Below are 24590 nucleotides of genomic sequence, written 5' to 3'. Positions count from 1 at the left end.
TTCCCCAGAGAGTAAACATCACATGTTCTCAATGGGGTAGGGGGAATAAAAAAAGATTAAAAAGGAGCTCTTCAATCCAGGTTAGCTTCAAATGAAGCCACACTGGACCCACAGTGGGACCCACAACTTTAAATGGACCCACACTGCCTGGGCCTTGCAGCCACAGGTCTTCACTCAGGAGCCAGTGGCTCACCCTGGGAGGGATTAGGTTGTTCTCTAGACACCATACCCCTGGAACAAGTTCAGCCCCAGCCAAGGTCAAGATGGCAATCTAGCTGCCCCAAGTCAGAAAGAGAGGGAGCATCAAACCTAATGCTTTATTTATATCTGCGAGTGTCAACCTTATCAGAGCAAGTATTATATTAAAGTGTGGTAGACCGAACAAAGGCCCCCAAAGATGTCCAGGTCCTACTCCCCAGACCCAGGACTATGTTACCTTACATGATAAAAGGAACTTTGCAAATGTGATTAAGGATCTTGAGAGAGAGAGAGATTATCCTGGATTATCCAGGTGGGCCCAATGGAATCACAAGAATCCTTATAAGAGGATGGCAGGGGTCAGAGTCAGAAAAGGAGATATAACAATGGAAGCAAGAGGGTCAGAGTCAGAGAGACGTTTGAAGATACTCTATTGCTGGCTTTGAAGATGGAGGGATGTCTCATGAGCCAAGAAACACAGGTAGTCTCTAGAAACTGGAAAAGGCAAGGGAATGGCTTCTCTCCCTAGAACCTCTAGAAGGAGAACAGCCTTGTTACGCCTTGATTTAAACCCAGGGAACCCCATTTCTGGAGTTTGACCTCCAACCTGTAGGATAATAAATTTATTTTATTTTAAACCACTAAGTAATTTGTTATGGCAACAACAGGAAACAAACATATAAAATACTATCATTTCACATTCTAATAAATATTATATAACAACCCTTTTGCTACTCTGAAATGAAGTGGCATATATAATTTACTAGCTCTTATATCTAAAAAATATAAATTATTAATCCTGTAGCCTGAATGTTTATCTTACTCCCCTCTGCCCCATCCCAAATTGCAAAATGTTGAAAGTCCTCATCCTCTAAGGTAATTGTCTTAGTAAGTGGGGCCTTTAGGAGGGGCTTAAATCATGAACATGGAGCCCACATGAATAAGAAGCTCCAGAGAGGTCCCTAGGCACTTCGGTTACATGAGGACTTAACTGTGCCCGTGCCCTGGTCTTGAACTTCTAGCTTCCAGAACTATAAAAAATAAATTTCTGTTCTGCATAAGCTACCCAGGCTGTGATCTTTTGTTATTATAGCCCAAATGGATGAAAACATTTCCCTAACCTAATAAGGGAGAAATAAAATTAAAGTCAGCTTATAATAAAATAATATATATTCATGGTAAATTAAATATGTCAGTGAGCTCATTATGTATACACTCAGGCACAACCGCAGTAGAACACATGATAACGTGTTCATATGTTTGCACCTCCACGTAGAATCGCTGTGATAGTAACAGCTAAAAGTGTAGATTGATTCTGGAGACACAAATATCACACAGGGCACAGTTGTCTGTGACATGATTTTTCTGAAATAGTGAATGATTCTTAGTTAGGTTCTGAATGAAAGCAAGCATAATTCTTCAGTTAACAAGAGGCTGCCTTCCTGGAAGATTTAGCTTATATTAAAATGACTCTGGGGGCACCTGGGTGGCTCAGTTGGTTAAGCGACTGTCTTCAGTTCAGGTCATGATCCCAAAGTCCCAGGATCCAGTCCTGCATGTAGCTCTCAGCTTCATGGGGAACCTGCTTCTCCCTCTGACCTTCTCCCCTCTCATGATCTCTCTCTCACTCTCTCAATCTGTCTTAAATAAATAAAATCTTTTTAAAAAAAAGATTCTATGATTACATATAAAACAGAATTCTAGACTCTGATAATTACAATCAAAGTTTCACCCACCTAAAATGTACATCTGTATATTTGAGGTTGTGAGGGCCAGGCAAAGAATCTTCAATGCATAAGGCTGCTTCTTGCTTCTAAGGATATCCTGCATCTCTGGCCAGGATCAGCGAGAAAGGGGATGGTGGCTCTAGTTATTAGCTGGTGACATGGTAGAGGACATGTGGCCCTGCTGTACTACTCATCAACCTAAATCCTATATAAAAATTTTTGCTCACCTACGCCCCTCTGGATCCTCCCACTGGGATCCAAACCCTTCTGTGATCCCAGTCCTACACACAATATGCCAGTAGCATGGCACAACCAGAAGTTCCCCCCAACACGCAATTTCTAAAATGCCCCCCTAAGTGGTGGGACTGCCTTCATGAGAACTGCTGGTCTTCATTATCAGGAAAAACCCATCTAGAGTTTTGGAAGGATTCCTTATTGCCCAACCGGAGATATGTTTAGCAGGCAAGATTCAGGAAGAACATGAGTTTTCTTCAACATCACATACTGAGGTATGGAAAAACAGATTTATTCTACGTTTCCTCAGAGGTCAAACTCGGGGCCAGAGCAGACATAACCACGTGACAGATTTGAGCTTCACAGTCCTTAAAAGCTATGCTTCTGTCAAGCCCTTTCCTGCTCCAAGAAGATGGAAACTTTTTCCACTGTTAATGATTTTCATAGCCATCCAGTCTCTTTCTTTGGAGTGTCTGAAGAAGGGTGTTGATAAAGGGAGAAAAATGGGGCAGCTCAAGCCAGAGGACTCCCTGCCTGGGACAGAGATTTGAGCTGGGAGATTTCAGACAAGAGGATGACAGGAATAATCACTATGGTTCTATTTACCTCTATGTCAGCTGAACTTCCCTTGCACTTCAGGCCACACATATGTGCCTAGAATGTCACTATGGCTATCAAGTACTCCCGCACCCTAAAAAAGGTATAACGAAACTTGCAGAAGATGCTGGACCAGGGTAATGTCAGGTCCTGTCATGCACCTTAAGGGTAGAAGAAGGTGACACGAAGAGGCCAAGAATGGGGATTATTTTGGAGTTTTAAATATATCAACACTTGGGCTTCAAGCATCCTCTGAATATGAGCTCCACTTATTAACCTGTATCTTGGTTAGCAGCTGTTCCCAGATTCCAAGCTGCAGCCCGCAAATCTTTAGCCACAGCCTGTATTCACATTATTTTCCTCCTGAGCCCTTGAGCAAATAATCTCAGAGGACTTGAGAATGGTTGTGTTCCCTTCAGTTGGATATGCAAAGAAGGAATAAATATAAATATGAAGGTGGCAATATAAATGAAACCCAGAGGAATGATTCTGAAACACCAGAACAGTTTTTAAGCCTGCATTAACATGGCAGTGGCTCATTTACCATACACTACGGAAAAACTCTAATCATCCTTTGTATTGGAAAGACCAGCTCTCTAGGCCACACACCTACAAGGGACCCCCCTCTAGTGGCAAATCAAGAGAACTGCAAGATTTCTTTAGTAAAAGAACACTGGGTACAACCTGGGGATAAGGTTCATTTTTGCCAGGCATCAACAATTTTTTTTGAGACCTTGAGCTAAAAATGGTTTGTACCTTCTTTAATAGTTGGGGGGAAAAGTCAAAAGAAGAGTATGTTGTGACACATGGAAATTATATCAAAGGTAAGTTTCAGTGACCATAAATAAAATTTTATTAAACAACAGACATACTAGAGGCACCTGCCTGGCTCAGTCGGTGGAGCACGACACTCCTGATCTTGGGGTAGTGAGTTCGGGCTCCGCACTGAGCATTGAGCCTACTTAAAAAGAAAAGAAAAGAAAAAAGCCATACTCATCTGTTTACATATTTTCTATGACTGTTTTCACACTGTAACGGCGAAGTTGAATACTTGCAACAAAGACCATATGGCCCACAAAGCTGAAAATATTTACTATCTGGCCTTTTACAGACAATGTTTGCCAACATTTTAGTTAGTTTGCTTTAAACTAATAATAACTTAATGTCTAGCAACATTAAATAAGCCAGGGGCTGCTCATTGCTTTCAAGTGCATTCACTGGCTGATTCATTTATTTCATAATCACTAAGAGGGACAGAATCAAAGAAAATCTGCTAGATGTGCACATCTAACACTCACATGCCATAATGACAGAGGCAGGTTTCCTCTTTAACAGTCCATTATATCCTGCATAATTACATCACTGGCAAAATTTCAAACTCTCTGGGCTCTGTGTTCTTAATAAAATAGCATGCTTGCTTCCCTCCCTCTTCTTTTGGCCCCAAGAAATCCTTGGCTGCATTTTCTTCCCAAGAATCCCTAAATTTTCTCATTCCACATGCATTTATCAGCACATGTATCAGGCACTGTGCTCAGTGCCCCGAAATAAGATGAATAAATGTGAGCACTGTCTTTAAAGCCTTGTGAACACTGACCATTTAGAGATAATTATGGAAGAGCATGTAAAAATGGTGAAAGAGATACAGGAAGCAAAGAGGAAAGGATATCCAGGGCAGCCTGAGAGGTCAGGAAAGGCTTCAGAGACGTAGGTGACAAAGATAAGAAGGCAGGGAGACAACCAGAGCTGGAGGTGACTATTTCAGCCCCACCAACATAGCAGCATGAGCAGAGATGTGGAGATAAAGAAAAAGCATTATGTGCGGACAACTACAATGAGTTGGGTATTGCAGGAGCTACAGAAGCACACATTTTCTGTTTACCATTCAAGCACCAGACTATTGCCTTTATGTCCCAGTGTTTCATAAACATTTGAAGGTTTTTCTAACAATAAATGTTTGAATGCGTGAAATTGTGCTTTATTAACATTACTCATGATTTTCATAATACCCTTCAAAGTGGGTATTATTGAGGTTTCTAGTTAAAAGGCAGCAACATCTCTTAAGTATAAACCTCAGAGAAACTCTCACATGTGTGCACAAGACTACATAAGAACATTAAAGTAGCACTAGCTATAAAAGCAAAAATGGAAAACAAGTTCAATGTCCATCAATAGGAGAATGGATAGCTCACAGTGTAGTCATGCAATGAAACGTTATAGAGCTGTGGAAATGAATGAATTAGAACCTCACATCTCAGCATATCTGCATGCCAAAACAGAATTAAGTGAAAAAAGTAAGTTGCAGGGGAATAAACAGTATGTATAATGACATTTATGTAAAGTTTTAAATCATGCAAAGTAATACTTCATGTTACTTAGGGATAGATACATATGTAACAAAAACATTAAGAATGAATGAGAAATGCTGAATTCAGGATACAATTTACTTGTGGAGGGAGGAGGAGTTCATTAGAAAGTAGGGAGTAGACATTCCAGAAGAAGGAGCAGCATACACAATAAACTGAGTCATGCAACAGTTTGGTATTTATAGGAATCAGTAAAGATTTAATGTTGCTAAATCATAAAGTGAAAGCAGGGTGGGGAGGTGACAGCAGTAGGAAGATAATGAGATCAAGGTGCACAGAAGCCCAGGAGTACTTTTCTAATTCGACTTTTTCCAATAGACTATGGAGAGCCAGGAATGACTTCTGGATAGAACGCTTTGGCAGCAGTAATGAAGAGTAAATTGGACTGGTGAAGTCAGAAGGGTAAGTTGGGTATCTGTTGCCATGATTCTATTAAGAGATGATGAGCACCTGAAACTAACCAACGGCAGTGTGACAAGAAGGGAGAGTCTGCTCAAGAGAAACTTGCACAGCTACCAGGAGACAAGCCCAGCAACAGGAAAATGGGTGGGATAGTGTACAGCAGTGAAACAAGTGACACCTACGTGCAACGGCTTGGATGATCCTCCAAGTGTTGAGTGAAACAAGTTCCAGAATACTGCACAGAGAAAGATTTAAATCTTAGGAAATTCAAAAATAAACGTGTTTTTTTTTTTTTTTTTTTTTTTTTTTTAGCTACACACCTGTGTGATAAAGATTTATATACAAAAGGAAATGAGGACAAGCCGGGGCAGTGATTTCTCTTTAGGAGATGGGGAATGAGAGGAGGTGAGGTTGTATTATGTGTGTGTTTGTACACACGCTTATACTGAAGGAGGCGAGACAAAAAGTCATTTACGGACCAATGACGACAACGTATCATGACCAAGGCTTCGGCTTACTCTAACTCTGTACATTAAAGACCCTACCAAGGGAAAGACATTTAAAGGAGATTACGTATTTCTCAGATACTCTGAAGGAAGAATCCAGAGGTTTCCAGGTTTTTTCTTTCTCAGTCGGTTTGAGATTCACTCACCCCAGGTGACCCGCCGCACCCGTTCTCCCTGACCTCGAACGAGTACGAGAAAGCACCCGGCCGACGAACACGGGTACCGGGAGGGGCGAGCCCCGGAAAAGTCGAGAGAAGGGGGCGGAGCTAAAGGCCCTCTCTGGAAGTGGGGCGATCCGCGCAACCGCAATAGCGCGCTTTGCCGCCATGGCGCCGGCGCCGTCCAGTCAGTCGCCGGTGGTGGCTGAGACTTCCCCTCAGGAAGCCGGGTCTCCGCCTCCTCCTCTAACCCCGCCTGCTCGGCGGCGGAGGCGGCGGTGGCGGCAGCGCCTGTCCCTGCCTCTCCGCCACCTCCACCCCGGCCTATTCCCCGGCCGGCGGCGTTGGCGGGGAGGGGGAACAGTAGTTGTAGACGCCCGCCCCTGCCTCAGAGAAGGTGAGTTCCCGCCCCGGCGGCGGGGGCGGCCCGGTCTTCAGCCCCTCAACTCCGCGGCCCAGGGACGGCTGTGCGCGCCCCGAATGTGCGCCATGGCCGGCCGGGTCGAGGGCCGGAGTCCGTCCGCGTCCCTCACCACCCGCCGCTCCTGGAAAGGGGCGCCACGGCCCTCAGGTGGAGCGCGGAGGGGAGAGAAACGCCTCAGCACGCCCAGGAGGCTGAGGGTTGAAGGGGCAGAGAGGTGGCCAGGTAGAAGCCGACCTGGGACTGTCAGGGAAAGGGTAGCGGGATTGATGAGGAAGTTCCGAGATGAGGAGAGAAAGAGCCGGAGACGCGCGAGCGTGGAGACCTCGGCTGGGTGCCATTCAACATCCGGGAAAGTAGGTACTTAGGCAGAAGTGGAGTCAGGACTTCGCCGAGAAGCAGGAAGTACCCCGAGAGGTTAAAACTGCGGGGGGCCTGAGGGAGGAGAAGAGGGGCAAGAGTTGTGAGACGCCTCTTTGTAGAGTTTTTCTAGGCTTTTTGAGGGAAACACCCCGAAAAACTGCTTCTTAGATTTATAGGCCTCTTGTTAGTGGCCTGAGTTGAGTACGGACCTACCAGTGTCCAAGACAGCAAAGCGGCCATTAATGAGAGCGTTGAAAAACAAATTTTATTCAGAAGCTGCCCACACAGTAGGGGAAGGAGCTGAGCGCCGTTCTTATTTGCTCAGAGCTGACTGGGAGTTTAAAGGGAAAATGAGGGACTGGAGGAAAGGTGGAAGAGGAGTCAGGGAAGTTAAGTTACAAAGGGTTGTTCCTTGTGAATGCTGTTAAGCCAGCAGCGTCTGTTGGCTGGCACGGAAGGAAGTTAGGATTCTGTCCTCCCGCAGCCACTGGGGGACCCGACTTAGGCCTCTCCTTCCTGGTGATGACACTTGAAAAGAATGGCTTCCAGGTCTTTGAGGAGGACGCTTCTGAGTTGGAGGAGGTACACATCCGTCTCAGAGACTGGAAGGATCCACAGTCCAAAGCCCTTTTTGGTTAAGCACTCTCAAAAAGAGAGGTTGGGGGCCTGTCATCAGGTGTCGGCTCTAAAAACAGTACATGTATTTTGACAGCCCTGAGCTTTTTCTAGCAGGAGCTCCGGAGGGGGCTGGTCATTCCAGGGGTTCAGCCTTAAGCTGCTGGAGGCCATGCTAAAATTTGGGCAAGTGTTCCTTGCAGGAGTTTGGAAGGAGTGTTTCTGCCCCAAGTTTTCACAGTTCTCACCAACACGTTTCCCCTAACACAAAAAGCTTTTTCTTAATCATCTCAACCTAACAGATGTTTGAGTTCTTACAAGTACTTTATGCCTGTGAACAGCCTGCTTGTTCCGAACGAGGAGGTAAGGCTGTAAGGCAGTTTTGGAGAGGATTCTAGATGGTGGAGCTTGATCACATTGCAGATCTCAGTGAAACATTTAACCATCTTCATTTTCATAATTTTTAGTATTTGCTGGGTTGCCTTATGTTGCTTTTTGTCTCCAGAATGAAAGATGGTGAAAGCCAAAATATTATAGAATAATTTAGTTTCCTTTTTTCTGGAGAGACATCAGTAAATAACCTCGTGAAAATAATTTCGTTTTCACCTTCTTTCTTGATATATTCTACTTTTCTGTGCTATTCCATAATCTTACATATTTCACTTTGATGGAATGGCAAGGTAAAAAAAAAAAAGAAGAAGAAGAAAAAGTATACATTTCTTAAAATATTTTTATAAGCACCTTATATAAATTCCATACACTAAAAATGGAATTTTTCATTGCAACCAAATGCTGTTCTATTAAATGTCTCTTAGTGAAGGCAACCTTTGGAAGACTAGATTTAGTGTCTTCAGTCAGCCTAGGTTATGACATCTGAGATTTTTAAAAATCTGGATTTACTTGTTTTCATACCAAACTTACTGTCTCTTACCAACAAGTAAGCCTAAGCAGTTTATAGGTGTCAAGGCTACAGTTCAATTTGGCTCTCATACCCAGATCACAGAAGACCTAGAAATAGTTTCTCATGGAAAAACAGTTTTTGCCAGATGACATTTTGTGTGTGTGTGATGACTTTGAATGTGTGCAGTTACTTTATACAGCGTCAGTTCACACAATGCTAGCAGTAACCTTTCCATGCAACTTAAAGGTGGCATAATGAGAATACTGGAATAGGAATCTTAACAAGTAATAGGTTGTAGTGTTAGTTTGCCCGTTAGCTGTATGAACTCAGTAAGTCCCAAACTTTTCTTTCAAACTCAAAGTCCCAAATTTCTTTTTTGAGTTTTGTCATCTATTGGGAGAGAGAATTGGATTAGCCCAATTGAGTGGGTCTCAGCCAGGGGTTATTTTGCACCCACATCCCAGAAGACATTTGGCACTTTCTGGAGACATTTTAGTTACCACCACTGGGGAAGAAAGGGCATAGTGAGCATAGGAGTTACTTGCCATCTATTTGATATAGGTCAGAGATATTGCAGACATCTTGAAATGGACAGGGCCGTCTCACCTCCACCCCAGCAAAGGATTCTCCTACCGAAGATGTCAGTAGTGGCAAGGTTGAGGAACTCTGCACCAACTAACTCTGAGGTCCTTGACAGCATTAAAATTATGAACTGACTTTACAGTTCTATATTGATATTCTTGATTTGGCGGTGTACTAGAACAGCAGTTCATAAAACATGAAACTTCAACCTATAGTGGTTATCAGATGACATTCAAAAGAGTGATGAACTCTTAAGACTGAGACCATTCACTAGGATTTGGAAAGATACAATTCGTCACCTAAAAAATTACCTCATGTCACTTTATTTTGGGTAAATATCCTTCATTAACTGTTCAGTTAACTGCTATCTAACAAATGACTAATATTTGGTATATTATACTTTTTAGAACAATGATAGGAATCAGTACTTTTTAAAAAAGATTTTATTTGGTTTATTTGACAGAGCACACAGGTAGGGGGAGCAGTAGGAAGAGAGAGAAGCAGGCTTGCTGCTGAGCAGGGAACCCAAGGCTTCAAAGGCTTAAGCCTTAGGGCTAGATCCTAAGGACAGATGCTTAAGGAGCCACCTAGGCACCCTGAGGCAATGTATGTTTAGTTGAGATACTTGTAAAAGCCCTAAATAATTGCCAGTCAAGATAGTGCATAAACAAGAAGTAGGAAAAAAATCTGTTGCTTGTTACTTATCCAGTATTTTTTTCTTAAAAGACAGAAGATTCATCCAAAAGGTATGAAAGAGTTATCATGTATCCAGTTACTAAAATTCCAGTCACTTTGAAGATCCTGATAGGACAATTAAAACTGATTTGAAGAACATCTAATTCATTTTCACCTATAGCTGTAACACTCCTAAGGGGAGCTCTTCTGTATTGGACTTGATAATGAACAGATGTAAGGATTAAATATTGGCAAGTAGGAAATGTACACAAGGTATAAGATTACAAATAGGAAATTGAGAAATTAAACTCAGTCACCAAAAAATAATACCACATGACCAGACTTACATGAAAAGAAATATACATAGAATTTATGGTGAAGTTGTCATAAGATTTTCCAGGACACTGTAATTCATTCAGTGATGTTCTTTAAATATTTTTGACAGAAAAATTTTCACCTGGTAGTGATATTCCTGAGGGATCAGTAAAAACAACACTGCAACAAACAATTCTTGCTTATTTGCTTCTCTTTAAGAAAAAAAATTAAATGGACTCAGTTTTAGAATAAAGGATATTTTTGACTCCTTATTGAATCATTAACCCATTTACATAGCACTTGCCTAAGTGTTTTCCTTTGTTTTCATGATACTAAGCAGAGATCTGGATCAAATGACAAAATCTAGCTAATAGCTAACATGTTGACATTTATTCAGGAAACATTTATTGAGCTCCTGCTACGTACCAGTTATCTGCTTAGTACAAGGATATACAGATAATTAGGTACAGCCCTTTTAAAGAGGTTGGTAGTAGTAATGTTTGTTAGTGAAATTAGAAAAAGAAAGAAAAATGGAGAAAAACACAGTGTTTCTTTTAAACACACTAAAGTTCATTTATCTCTCAGGGCATCTGGGTGGCTCAGTGGGTTAAAGCCTCTGCCTTCTGCTCAGGTCATGGTCCTGGGGTCCTGGAATCTAGCCCCGCATCGCTTCCCGCCCTCTCTCTCTCTGCCTACTTGTGATCTCTGTCAAATAAATAAGTAAAATCTTTAAAAATAATAATAATAAAATAAATAAGTTTATTTCTCTCTCAAATTACAGTAAAGGTAAGTGCTCCAGACCTGGCATGGCTGCTTTGCCATTTCTGACATTAACAACTTCCGTCTGTGAATCTGAAATGGCTGCAGAGGAAATACAGGATAGTAGTGTAAGGCAGTCAAATTCTCCTTGGTGGGTGGGAGAGACAGGTTAATAGACAGCCTCTAAAATGGGTAAGAGATAGCAGGCTAAGCACATTGAAGAAAGTGCAGGTGTAAATGTAGATCAGCCAGGACTCCTGGAATAATCAGAAGTCGTTCATTGTTTTATGTGAATCTGTGCTCTGCTCAAGATGTATTTGCTACATGCACACCAGAGCATGTTATGTTGTAAATCTAAAACTGACGGCTGGATAGAATGGTTGGGGAGGAAGATGTCTGGAGAGACACTAATGATTATTTGTGATTTTCAGGTTTGTTGCCTTTATTAGCTGTCCATATATGAGAATAGTGACTAAGCATGTTAAAACAACTAACAAGATTTCCCCTACTATATTCATTAAATATACGTTAGGACATGAGCATTGGGGTTTTTCCCCCCTTAAAGACCCATTCACATTTACCAGCCCTTTGGAAGGAATGGAATACATTTGGTGGCATTCTGATGAAGGATGTCTGCCTTGGGTCCAAGTCAAATTAACTTCACAAGCATGATCCTTGAGCTAGCTAGCCATAGAGTCCTTAATGTTTATTGGTGTTAAAAGACTTAGTTTAGATATAAAGACATAAATGTTGTATTAAATGTGTTAACTATTAAATGTGAGATACTCCCAGTTAAGGATTTTGTTAATTTTTTGGTATTTTATCATTGGAAATATACCATAGTAGTAAACCCTTAGTTATTTTTGTGATTGTTGTGTTAGTGTAAAATAGCGAGAGCCTGGCAAACTCCTACATCAGATACTAATCTCATTTCCTGAAAAGGCAAGGTTAATAACCAACATAGCTAAGAGTATGATGGTGACAGGTACAGGGCTGCATCTATCTATTTCTTTCTTTCTTTCCTTTCTTTCTTTCTCTCTCTCTCTCTGTCTCTCTGTCTTTCTTTCCTTCTTTCTTTTTTAAGATTTTATTTACTTATTAGAACAAGCAAGGGGAAGAGGAGAGGGAACAGACACCCCGCTGAGCAGGGAGCCTGATCCAGGGCTTTAATCCGGATCCGGAGACTGTGCCCTGAGCCAAAGGCAGATGCTTAATCAACGGAGCCATCCAGCCTCCCCATAGGGCTGCATTTGTACTACAATTAAGATTTCTAAAGAACACTTAAATAGGAAAATAAATAAATGTAAAAAAATTGTTGCAAAGACAACAAATAGTTTAAAAGATAGCTAAGGTAATAGAATCAGTTACCTAGTCTAAATTTAATGGATGTTCTGTTTAGTCTTTCCTGAGATAGTAGTAATGTTAAAAGATTGCAGAACTCAAGAGCAGGAACAAGGGAAGGATATCCAGTCTTACCACTTTTATTCAGTATTGTACTGGAGGTCCTAGCCTTTACAGTCAGACAAGAAAAGCAAAGGGTGGGATACCGGCGTGGCTCAGTGGGTCAGGTGCTTGCCTTTAGCTCAGGTCATCTTCCCAGAGTCCTGGGATTGAGTCCTGCATCAGGCTCCCTGCTCTGCAGAGGAGTTTGCTTCTCCCTCTGCCTGCTGCTCCCCCTGCTTGTGTGCTCTCTCTCTTTCTCTCTGACAAGTAAATAAAAATCTTTAAAAGTATATTTTAAAAAAGAAAAACAAAAGGTGTTCAGATTGGTGAGAAAGAAGTAATGCTGTCTCTATTTGCAGATGATATGATCATACATGTAGGAAACAGCAAGGAATCTAGGAAAAGGCTACTAGAACAAGTTTAGCAAGGGGGTAAAATTTAAGGCCCATATACAAAATCAATAACATTTTAAATGTTAGCAACAAACATTTAGTAAGTTTAGATTTTAAAAAATAGTATTTACTGCTGCATCCAAAAAAAAAAAAAAAAAAAAAAGCCAAAATACTTTTAGATAGCTTTAACAGAATACAGAGAATGCTACATAACATCTCTAAGAAAAAGATGCAGAGAATGGAAAAATACAAAACATCTCTTAGTGCTTCTTTGTGAATTAGGTTTAAAAGTGTAAGACCATGTTCTTTGGTGTATTTTTTTAAAGGGAAAGAATTGAGCTAAAACTAACCGGATTAACATCCTAATTTTGCCCATTTTTTCTTCAGAGATATTTAATAAACATTTTTTAAGACCTTCATACTGTATGATGTTTAAATGCCATGTCACAACACAAATGATGTGCTTGTGGGGCATAAACGCTTTATTAGATTTTTTTTAACTTAAATTCACTTGATTTATTCACCAAACCCAAGACTTATTAAAAACATTTTACACAATGCAGAAGTTCAAGTTTTACAATTTCTAAATGGGTGGTTGGAATGTAGCAAATTCTCTCTGACAGTTCTAGAATTTGAGTGGCTCTTAGTTTTTTTATTAAGATATGAAGCTATTTTAGGCAATTTTGAATTAAGAGTAACTCATATTACTCATGTGTTTCATATTTAACACAATAGTTGATATATGATGTATTTATTTAACTTTCACAATGACTTTCCATATTTTTACTGAAATAAAAAAGATCAAACCTCCAGCTACTGAATAACCTACATAGTTTCATTTCTTCAAAATAAAAGATTCCATATTTTTGCTCTTTTCACTATGGTACTTTTCTCGAACTAAATGAGCAAGTAAGTAGTACTCTGTGGGTGTTCATCTATAACTAGGCTTGTGGTGTATGTGCAGTATAAATAGGAACTCAAGATTTCAGAATTTTCCTAGATTTGTTTCAAAAATACTAGAAGGTATGTCTTAAAAAAATACTCAAGATGGGACCTAATACAGCCTATAAATGGTAAAATTAGCTTGTATCCTAGGTGTTTCTGCCTGATACTCCATACCCTTTTGAGTATTGTACATGACACACATTAACAATTTAAACTGAAATCTTCAAAGAATTGGTTCAAAATTAGAACAATCGCAAAGGACAGTGATCAAGTCTAATCTTCTGTTTTCATTTTTATTATTATTTTTTAAAAGATTTGTTTACTACAGGGGTGCCTGGGTGCCTCAGTTGGTGAAGCACCTGCCTTTGGCTCAGGTCATGATCCAGGGTCCTGGGATCAAGCTGGAGGACAACCTCCCTGCTCAGTGGGGAGTCTCTTTCCCCTCTGCCTCTGCCCCTCTCCCTGCTCGTGCTCTCTCATGTTCTCTCTCTCTCTCTCTTAAATAGATAAAATCTTTTTTAAAAAATAAAGATTTATTTATTTGAGAGGGAGAGAGCAGGGGGAGGGGCAGAAGGAGAGAGAGAATCCCAAGCAGCCGGGAGCCTGACTCGGAGCTCAATCTCATGACCCCAAGATCATGACCTGAGCTGAAATCAAGAGTCAGACCCTTAGTCAATTGAGCACCAGGTGCCCCCTCAGTTTTCATTTTTAAGAAGTCCCTCTGAAACATGAGTTAGCTTGAAATAAAAAGATTTAGGTACTCCTGACAGGCACTCTTGCTCTGTTTACTTATAATCTTTCCTTTATTTGGTTTTATGTAGTTATGAGAATAATTGAGTGGGAGAATATTTCACTATGTCAGTTAAATAGATGAAATCCTGAGGATTAATAAAAGTAGCTCATTGATTCAGCACCTACCTTGTGCCTTATACTCCTCTAAGGATTGTATATGTATTCATTTCCTTAAGGCTCACAACAGCTCTTTGAGGCATATATTATATCCTTATTTTAGAGATGAGGAACTTGAAGCACGAAAAGGTTGAGAATTTAACCAAGCTTACATAGCTAAGAAGTGCCAGCACTGACTCCAGAGTCCCTATGTCTGGCCCTAGGAGCAATGAGATTAAGTGACATAAATTGGCAGTAGTTCTGTGTAGATAAGTTGGCCTTTGTTAGGTGAATGATTTTTCTGGAAATAAACTCAACATTTAAAAATCTAGTTGAGGGACGCCTGGGTGGCTCAGTTGGTTGAGCAGCTGCCTTCGGCTCAGGTCATGATCCCAGCGTCCTGGGATCGAGTCCCACATCGGGCTCCTTTCTCCGCAGGGAGCCTGCTTCTCCTTCTGACTCTGCCTGCCACTCTGTCTGCCTGTGCTCGCTCTCTCTCTCTCTGACCAAAAAAAAAAAAAAAAAAAGATAAAAATCTAGTTGAGGGTGCCTGAGTGGCTCAGAGGGTTAAAGCCTCTGCCTTCAGCTCAGGTCATGATCTTAGGGTCCTGGGATCGAGTCCCACATCGGGCTCTCTGCTCAGCAGGGAGCCTGCTTCCTCCTCTCTCTCTCTGCCTGCCTCTCTGCCTACTTGTGATCTTTCTCTGTCAAATAACTAAATAAAATCTTTAAAAATCTAGTTGAACAAATTAAGGCAAAATTACTCCTTTTTCCAAAACATCTGTTAAAGATCCTTAAGCTCCTCTGGCACACTTTATTGAGATGCACTTTACTGTCTGCGGCCATACCACCCTGAACACACCCAATCTCACCTGATCTTGGAAGCTAAGCAGGGTCCGGCCTGGTTAGTACTTGGATGGGAGATACACTTAAAATATACACATATTTGAAGTATACAAGAAAATGAGTTTTTGACAGGTGTATACTCCCAAGCAACCATTGTAAACAAAACACCAATAACCTCTGTTAACATCAAAAGTTTTCTCTGGCCTCTTTATAATCCATCCCACCCTCTACTCTTGTTCCCAACAACCACTAATCTGCTTTCTCTCACTATAGATTGGTTTACATGTCTAGAACTTTTTACAAATATAGAGTCATGCAGTAGGTACTCTTGTGTATTACACTAAGCATGATTTTGAGATTCATCCATATTATCTATATATTGCTGTTTTGTTTCTTTTTGTTGCAGAATAAATATATTGTATAGATAAACCGTATTTTGTTTATCAGCCTATTGGCAGACATTAGGATTGTTTCAATTTGGGGCTATTACAAATACATCTGCTATGAACATTCATGTACAGGTCTTTGTGTGGATGTATGTTTTCATTTCTCTTGGACTAATACATACAGGCAAAATGACTGGGTCATATGGTAGATGTTTAATGTTTAAAGAAATTACCAAACTGCTTTGTAAACTTGTAGCATTTTAAGTTCTAGCTAGTAACATATGAGAAGTCTGGTTGTTCAGCATCCTTACCAACATTAGGTATTTTCAGTCCTATTAATTTTAATGATTTCCAGTGATGGTGTAGGGTTTCAAGTCATATTTATATACATAAATTATTTTTTGAGATGTCCAAATCTTTTGCCCATTTAAATTTGAATTTGTCTTATTGAGTCATAAAAGTTCTTTATGTATTCTAGATATAAGTCCTTCGCCTGATATGTGAGTTGGAAATATTTTCTCCTAGTTTATAGCTTGCTTTTCATTTTAACTTTGGAGTCATATGTAATTAAGTTACATACCTTAAAACAACTCAAATAATTCAGAGAGATATATAATAAACATGTTTAAATATTCATCGTTTCTAAAGTGTTTCTGATTTACAGTTCTTAAACTCAAATTTTTAAAAATATTTTATTTATTTATTTGAGAGAGAGCACATGAGCACTGGGGAAGTGGAGAGGGAGAGGGAAAAGCAGGTTCCTTTCTGAGCAGGGAACCTGACACAGGGCTCGATCCCTGATGCTTAACCAACTGAGCCACCCAAGCATCCCAAACTCATAATATTTTTAAGCAAACCTTTTTAATCTATATGCTGGTACTAAAAATTAAGCTTAATATGAAGATACTCTGTAGAACATTTAAATTAAATTTTTATAGAGCTTTCAGTTACAAAGTAATGCTTTTGCAGAAATTAAAACAATACAGACATGTTCAGAGAGCAAAATATTAAGTATTGTGTATTGCTTCTTTCCTAAACCCATTTCCCAAATCCCATTAAGTTTAGTGTATATCTTTTCTGATTTTTTTCCTATGGATATTGCAATATACAAGATCAGACTGTCAGATCAAACTAACACAAATCAGTAATATTACCTAGTATCAACATTTACTAAGTATTTCAAGGATACAAGGGACCACGCAACTCTATTAAAGAAGCGGAGATATCTAGGACATGAAAGATGGCTCCGCAAACCATGTTTTCCTACATTGGTCATTCATCTCTGGCCCAAAATAACATGAGATTTCTAAATGAGGGTCACCTCAGCCAATGGGAGTATTTAAATTATGAATCATCTCCATTTTATACCTCCTAGCTTACGTGACATTCTTCAGAAAGCTATGCCTCATTAATCCTGAATTTATTTACTATAGATAATCCTTAGCCAGGGACATCTTGCTAAGGACATGTCAAATATAAGTTCCCTTTCTCCTAGCTAATATCATTGGTCTCTTCAGTCAGAGGTCCAGAAGTCACCTACCTTCTACCCTCTCCCCCAGCCCCAGGAAAGGAAGTAAATGGGTTGTAGAGCAGTTCTTTTAACTCCTCCTTACAATAAACATATATGAATATGTTTAGGTTTTTTTGGTTCTGTATGTTGAGTGTTTTTACACTAAGATTGAATTTAAGATTACTTAATAGATAGGTAAATAGGTGGTATCATTTTCCCCCTTAATATATAATGGACATTTCTCCTAGACTGTACATTCATTTAAATGGCTGCATAGGAAGTACAATTTTGATGTTCCAATTTTTGATAATCACATTTATAAATGACTAAATTTCCATAAAATAAATTTCAGCTGTTAAGAACTTTTATTTTTTTTTTCAGATTATTTATTTATTTATTTGACAGAGAGAGATCACAAGTAGGCAGAGAGGCAGGCAGAGAGAGAGAGAGAGAGGAGGAAGCAGGCTCCCTGCTGAGCAGAGAGCCTGATGCGGGACTCGATCCCAGGACCCTGAGATCATGACCTGAGCCGAAGGCAGTGGCTTAACCCACTGAGCCACCCAGGCGCCCCTAAGAACTTTTAGATAGTAACATAGACCTCAAGTATAAATGTGGTCATTTTGGTACAGATTATTTATTCTGGTGAGAAAGGCTTCGAACAAAAGTTCTGGAAATTAATATGTGAACATGACTATAGTTTTGACAAGTGGCTTATCTGAGCCTGGTTTAGTGAGCCTTGCTTGTGATCATGTTTGTCCCAACTGTGGAGGACTGTTTCCCGTCACAGGTAAAGTGATTTGTGGTTCCTCTGTGTGATTCCCAAATGACATTAGGGGTATAGCTAGAATCAGAGACTATCTTAAAACAAACTGCATGCTTTGAAATTGTCTACTGTAAAACACAAAAATGCCAAGGCCAGATTTCTTAGTCCAACCTTTTTTTTTTTTTTTAAAGATTTATTTATTTGAGAGAGAGAGTGAGTGTGTGAGAAAGAGCATGAGAGGGGAGAAGGTCAGAGGAAGAAGCAGACTCCCCATGGAGCTGGGAGCCCTATGTGGGACTCGATCCCAGCACTCCGGGATCATAACCTGAGCCAAAGGCAGTCACCTAACCTACTGAGCCACCCAGGTGCCCCCCCCTTAGTCCTATCTTTCAATAAAGTCCAGACTGGTGACCCAGTAACTTCTCTTTTAGAATGGTATTTTCTGGACTAAATAAAAATATATTACCATATTCAAGATTAGAGGCTTACTAAATGTTTTCATACTAAAATTTCATTCTAATTAGCAAAAAGCTAGTATGTAGCCTTGCAAGCATCCAGGAAATTAAAATTTGAGATGGTATATGAAATGATGTCTATTTAAAGATCGAAAATATTACCTTTAATGTATCTTTAATGTAATTTCTATCTTACCCCCCCCTTTATTTTATTCATAGGTACCACATTGAATGAACAAATATTGAACTTTCCTGGTTCCCCTTATAAAAGGAGTATAGGGAATAGGGATATAGTTTGAATTGCAAAGCATTTCACATTATGAGGTAGGTAGAAAATAGTGATCTTCTAGATCATAGGATTATTTCTATGAAGCTGACTTGGAAGCGAGCAAAATGCTTTGTACACTCTTAGTTCAGACTAAATAAACTAAAAATCATGAATGTCTATCTGCAAATTTGGATGTGGAAATTTGGGGTCACTTTATTCTAAAACAAAATATTATTTATTTTTCAGGGGTAAAATGCATGCTCAAAGAGTTAGCCTAACTTTTAGACTTATAGGAAGTAAGATGATAAGAAATGGGAGATGTGTGAATTTTCAGATGATGGATCTATGTTGATGGTGTAATTCTAAACTTTGAACTATTTAATTTTTTTTTTAAAGATTTTATTTATTTATTTTACAGAGAGAGATCACAAGTAGGCAGAGAGGCAGGCAGAGAGAGGAGGAAGCAGGCTCCCTGCTGAGCAGAGAGCCCGATGCGGGACTCGATCCCAGGACCCTGAGATCATGACCTGAGCCGAAGGCAGTGGCTTAACCCACTGAGCCACCCAGGCGCCCCTGAACTATTTAATTTTTATAACAAGATTGCAGTTGGCTTCAGATGACTGGGAGCAGAGTATTAGACAAAAATCGATTTGGGGATCTCTGCATTGTGTTTTTAGCTTCCTGGTTGTTGCACAGTCTCTCCATGTGGGGAAAGTTCATGCTAGAAAACTGAAGCAATTAATGGGTGACTATGATCAGATTTCTTCACCAAGTTCTCAGCCTGAGAAGGGTAAGTTCCCATTCACCTCTTTATTGATCTCTGCATGATCTGTGGACTATGGGGACACTTTTCTCACTTGTCATGCCTTCAGGGTTCATCCGTGTTGTACTGTGTATCAGCACTCCATTCCTTTCTATTGCTGAATAATATTCCATTGTATGAAGATACCGTGCCTTACTTATTCCTTCAGCAGTAATGGACATTGAGTTGTTTCTACTTTTTACCTCTTATGAATATTGCTGCTGTGAACATTGGTGTTAAGTTTTTGTGTAAACAAAGGTTTTCAGTTCTCTGGATTGTGTACTTAGGAATGAAATTGCTGGATCATACAGCAACACTGTTTAATGTTTGAGGAATTGCCATATTGTTTTTCTTTCTCTTAATTTTTTTAATTAGGAAATATTTCCAGTGGTTATTCATAAAAGTATTCATCAAAACAGAAAAAGTAGATTTACAGAGCTATATATCAATAAGAAGACAAGAAGGAAATGAAATATTCAAGAGATAGAGATATCCTGAGAAGTTTCAAAAGAATACATACCAGGCTAAAAAATCTACAGTTACACTATGGTTGCACAACAGGTTATATTCATTCCTACATTTTCCTCAATAAGGTCTTCCTTATATTTGCCTTTCTGTTTTCCAGCTTGTCAAAATTTGGCCTTTCGTTTAAGAATATTTTTCTGATCTTTGTCCATTTTTAGCCTGGTGATAACCACCTTGCTTGGGTGAATGTCCACATGGACAGTTGTGCCATTAGCTTTCTCACATTGTACACACTTGATGTAGATGACCTATTTCTTTCTGTACACCTGGACAGCCTTGCTGATTTGTTGACCTTTATAGTGTCTTCAAACCACCTGGACCTCATCAGGTGGTTGGGCATGGAGCAGAGGTACTTTCCCCACAGCTTGTTGGAGAGTGGGGATGACAGGATCTTCCTGCACACGTGCAAGGGGGCACTAAAGTGGCATTTGGGGTTTCTGCTGCTGTCTGAGATCACAAAGGGGTTGAACTTCCTGGTGACCATCTACCTGGCTCCGGGTAGGCTCAGACCTGTGTGCACAGGGCCAGAAGTCCAGATTATTTTTCAAAATAACCGTGTGCTTTACATCCCCACAAGCAATGAATGAATTTACCAATTTTCCACATCCTTGCAGACACTTAATGTCATCTGCCTTTTTTTTATTTTAGCCATCTTTGTGGGTACGAAGCATCAGAAATTTTTAAACATAAAAGTAGAGAAAATAGGATAGTGAGCCTTCATATACCCATCATCCAGTTTCAACAGTTATCAACATCTTTTTAATCTTGTTAGTGACTTTGTAAAAGCAGGTTTATAGAAGTATAGTTAACATATAATAAACCATATTTATTTTTTTTAACCATACATATTTAAAATATAAAATTTGATGGGTTTTGACAGATGTATATACCTTCAAATGATCAATATAGTAAACATATATCCAGACCCCAAAAGATACCATTTATAATCATCCCACCCACCCCTTCCTGCCTGATCCCCAGGCAAACACTGTTACTATAGATTAGTTTACATTTACTATAGATTAGTTTACATTTTCTAGAGTTTTATTTAATGGAAACATATATTATGTGTGTATATTATGTACAATATATTATGTACAAAGTTTAGAATTATACCATCAACATAGATCCATGTGTACATATACATATGTATATAATATATATGTACAACATAATTATTTTGAGATTCATCCATATTGCTGACTGTATCAGTAGTTCATTCCTTTTTATCACTGATAATAAATCATTGTATGGATATACCACTATTTGATAGTTCCATTTACCTGTCGATCATCATTTTGGTGTTTTCCTTTCTGGGGATATTACAAATAAAATTGCTATGAATATTCATGTATCAGTCTTTGTATGGATGTATATTTCCTTTTCTTTTCAGGGAGGTATCTAGGAATGGACTAACTAGATCATACAGTAGGTAAATGTTTAAATTCCTCAGAAACTACCAAACTTTTGTTAGTGGTTGTACCATTTTACATCACTAACTAGCAACGTATGAGAATTCCAGCTGTTCCACATCCTCACCAACACGGATAATGTTATTCTTTTGATCTCAGTCATTCTAGTGAGTGCTCATACTGGTATCTCATTTTGATTTTAATGGACATTGACTTGATGACTTATGGTATCTTTTCATGTGCTCATTGGCTATTTGTATATATTCTTTTCTGAGGTGTCTATTCAAATCTTTTACCTATATTTAATCAAATATTTGTTAAATTGTTTTCTTCTAGTTAGAATTTTTATACTATTTAAGTTGAATAGGAGCTAAATTTTCTGACTCACCAAATGAGGCTTCATTTAAACATTGTTTTTAATCTCAAGTTTCCAGAAAAGATAACTGATCATTAATGACTCTAGAGTGCTATTGTCAGGCTTATTTCTGTTGAAGGGAAGAAATACACTCTTCTGCATGGATTATGCAGCCTCCTAATTTTTGGAGACAGAGTAAGTCACCAAAAATATCTAGGGCATTATCATCTTGTAGTAAGTGTTTTCTGAATTTGAGGGAGGGGAAAAAAATAAATCAGGAATAGTGCTGCCCCCACCAAAAGAATCAAACATGCCAACAAAAAAACTAGTGTATCTACTTTATATTTCTTCTGAAACTTTTCTCTGTGTCAGTCTGACACTGTCTCAGCTCTCACCTCCATTTCCTCCCTTAACCCTCCCACCAGTACTTTATATTAGAAAACAAAGCAGAAGACATTCTAGAATGCTCTCTTCACCAATCAGAAGTAATAGAATGAAATCCAAGCCCTATATAGAAGGTACAGAACTCTGTTCCCTCATCTTCTCTCATGCCGTATACAAAAGAGTAGTTTCTTCTTATAGGTGAATTTCTAGTTTCCAGCATTCCCAAACTATTTTGTAAACATTAAGTCTTATAGTACTCTAGTCAGGTAAGTATGTATGTTTATTTTATTTTGTTTGAGTAAAAGGAAGAGTTTAGAAATTAAATTACTTCTATATGGTTCTATTAATTCTCTTAGAAAACAATATACAAGAAATTTATTAAATCAGAACTTTAGAAAATATATGAGCACTTGATCAGGCCACTTGTCAGGAATGTGTAGTCTTTATCTACACATTCCTATATGTCTTAAATTTTTAGCTATACAACAGAACCCTATATTCCATCTCCTTTCTGCCTTCATCCCACGTCTGAGAAAGAAAAAGCTACTTCTGAGTGGTCTAGGAGATATTTGACTACCCTTTTATTTTTTAAGATTTTGTTTATTTATTTGAGAGAGAGAGAGAAAACACGAGAAGGGGAGGATCAAAGGGAGAAGCCGAGTCACTGCTGAGCAGGGAGCCCGAAGCAGGACTTGATCCTGGGACTCCAGGATCGTGATCCAAGCCAAAGGCAGTCACCCAACCACTGAGCTACCCAGGCACCCAATATTTGACTATCCTATTGCACCTTTTTGACATATAATTTCATGGTATTTAACTTATACCAAATTCAGTTTTAATTTGTTTGGGCTTCTTTGTTTTGTTTTTTGAAGCTCTCTTCAAGAGCAAAGGAGATATTTAGAATAAAATAATCTAGTAAGAAGAATTTTCTCCCATCTTCTCTACAGAGAATCCCTTGGTCTCAACCTAATGAAGCATTCAAAGAAGACATATGATTCTTTTCAAGATGAACTTGAAGATTATATCAAAGTGCAGAAAGCCAGAGGCTTAGAGCCAAAGACTTGTTTCAGAAAGATGAGAGACAACTGTTTGGAAACCTGTGGATACAGAGAAGAGGCAGATTACCGACCAAGGTATAGAATGTTTGATCAAAGACTCTCTTCTGAAACCAGGCAGACCTACCCAAGATCATGCCCTAGTTCACAAAAAGTGGAAACCCGCTTACCTCAGTGGCTACCAGCTCATGACAGCAGGCTAAGACTAGACTCCCTGAGCTACTGTCAATTCACAAGGGACTATTTCTCAGAGAAACCAGGGCCCCTGAACCTTAGTCAGCAAGAGTATAACTATAACTCATACAGTGTAGAATCTGGAGTTCACAGTCGCCTCTCCTCAGCAAACCGTGCCAGTGGCCATCCAGCCCATCATAAACGGCTACATCAGAAAGGGAAAAGGCACCTGGAAGAAGGCAGAGAAAAACCAGAGGAGGAGCGGCCCAAGCATAAGAGAAAAAAAGGTTGCGAGGAAATAGATTTAGATAAACAGAAGAACTTCCAAACCAGCAAAACACAGATGGAAGCAGACAGGATCAGCACAGGGAAGCTTAAGAATCGAAAGGAGAAAAAAAGCCGAGATGGAGCCTCTAAGAAAGAGGAACGGAAGCGGAGAAAAGAGAAAAAGGAACAAGGTAAAGAGAGAACAGAGGAGGAGATGCTTTGGGACCAGTCTATCCTCGGATTTTGAAGCTCCTGGGTTGGTTCTCCTGAGGTTAAATTGAAAAAATAGCTGAGGGGCCTGGTTTTCTGATGTTCATGTTCTTACCAGTTTTTTTCATGTGAGCAGATACTTGAACTTCTAACAACAGGCAGTGAACAGGAAGTATTTAATATGCTTACTCTCCATCACGGAAATTACTTTTCCTCATTTTCTACATGCATCCTTACATTTTTCGTGTATAAGGTGTAATTTCCCTTAATGAGAGTGGCTCTGCTTTTACTCATCACATTGCTATGATAGTAGAAGTATTATTCCCTTGGGAGGTCATTTACTTTAAATTGGAGTGTATTCATAGGCTTTGGAAAATCTGTTTCTTGATTGGGTTTGTTTTAGTTTTGAATGAGGTATATTTATATTCATTAGTTTTCTCAATGATACAATTTAGACTGATTTTTTTTTTCCCTTTTTGATTTAACTTGCAGTGTATTTTCTAGATTGGAAAGTGGAGAATGGAATTCATTATAATAATAATAAGCTAAAGTTACATATAGTTTTTAAAGTTTCAAAGAGTCTTTATGCAAAATCAGTTTATATTCTGGAAATATTTATAATAAAGTGTTCTAATTTCTGCATTTTGTTGTTCTGTGTTGATGATCTGTCCCCATTCAACAATGATTTTCTTGT

At 39.2% G+C, this 24590-nt stretch overlaps 2 protein-coding genes and 1 pseudogene across 6 annotated transcripts in view; 1 reads left to right on the top strand and 2 right to left on the bottom strand.

Moving 5' to 3' along the window:
- Nucleotides 1-6456, bottom strand: part of SMYD1 (SET and MYND domain containing 1) — a 49368-nt gene extending 42912 nt beyond the window's left edge. For both annotated transcript variants that reach the window (XM_059188320.1, XM_059188321.1), the window contains exon 1: nt 6174-6456. In XM_059188320.1, the coding sequence (XP_059044303.1) occupies nt 6174-6355 (182 nt within the window). In that variant the 5' untranslated portion in view covers nt 6356-6456. The remainder of the gene's footprint in view (nt 1-6173) is intronic.
- On the top strand, nt 6441-24243 carry KRCC1 (lysine rich coiled-coil 1). 4 transcript variants are annotated; one of them, XM_059188327.1, is made up of 4 exons: nt 6446-6582; nt 18664-18768; nt 19390-19502; nt 23138-24243. In XM_059188327.1, exon 4 carries the CDS (start codon nt 23160-23162, stop codon nt 23931-23933), a length of 774 nt encoding a protein of 257 aa, XP_059044310.1. In that variant the 5' UTR covers nt 6446-6582; nt 18664-18768; nt 19390-19502; nt 23138-23159; the 3' UTR covers nt 23934-24243. The 4 variants fall into 4 exon arrangements, with proteins under 4 accessions (XP_059044307.1, XP_059044310.1, XP_059044311.1 ...); XM_059188324.1 differs by lacking the exon at nt 18664-18768 and having other exon boundaries at nt 6441-6582; XM_059188325.1 differs by lacking the exons at nt 6446-6582; nt 18664-18768 and adding an exon at nt 6619-6962.
- LOC131808412 (ribosomal protein uL24-like) lies at nt 6620-20523 on the bottom strand (annotated as a pseudogene).
- Nucleotides 24244-24590: the final 347 nt, after the last annotated feature.

The sequence above is a fragment of the Mustela lutreola genome, chromosome 9 (genome assembly GCF_030435805.1).
Source record: "Mustela lutreola isolate mMusLut2 chromosome 9, mMusLut2.pri, whole genome shotgun sequence".
NCBI classification, from domain to species: Eukaryota; Metazoa; Chordata; class Mammalia; order Carnivora; family Mustelidae; genus Mustela; species Mustela lutreola.
The sequence above is the reverse complement of the archived record's forward strand: the minus strand, read 5'-3'. Positions and strand labels throughout refer to the sequence as shown.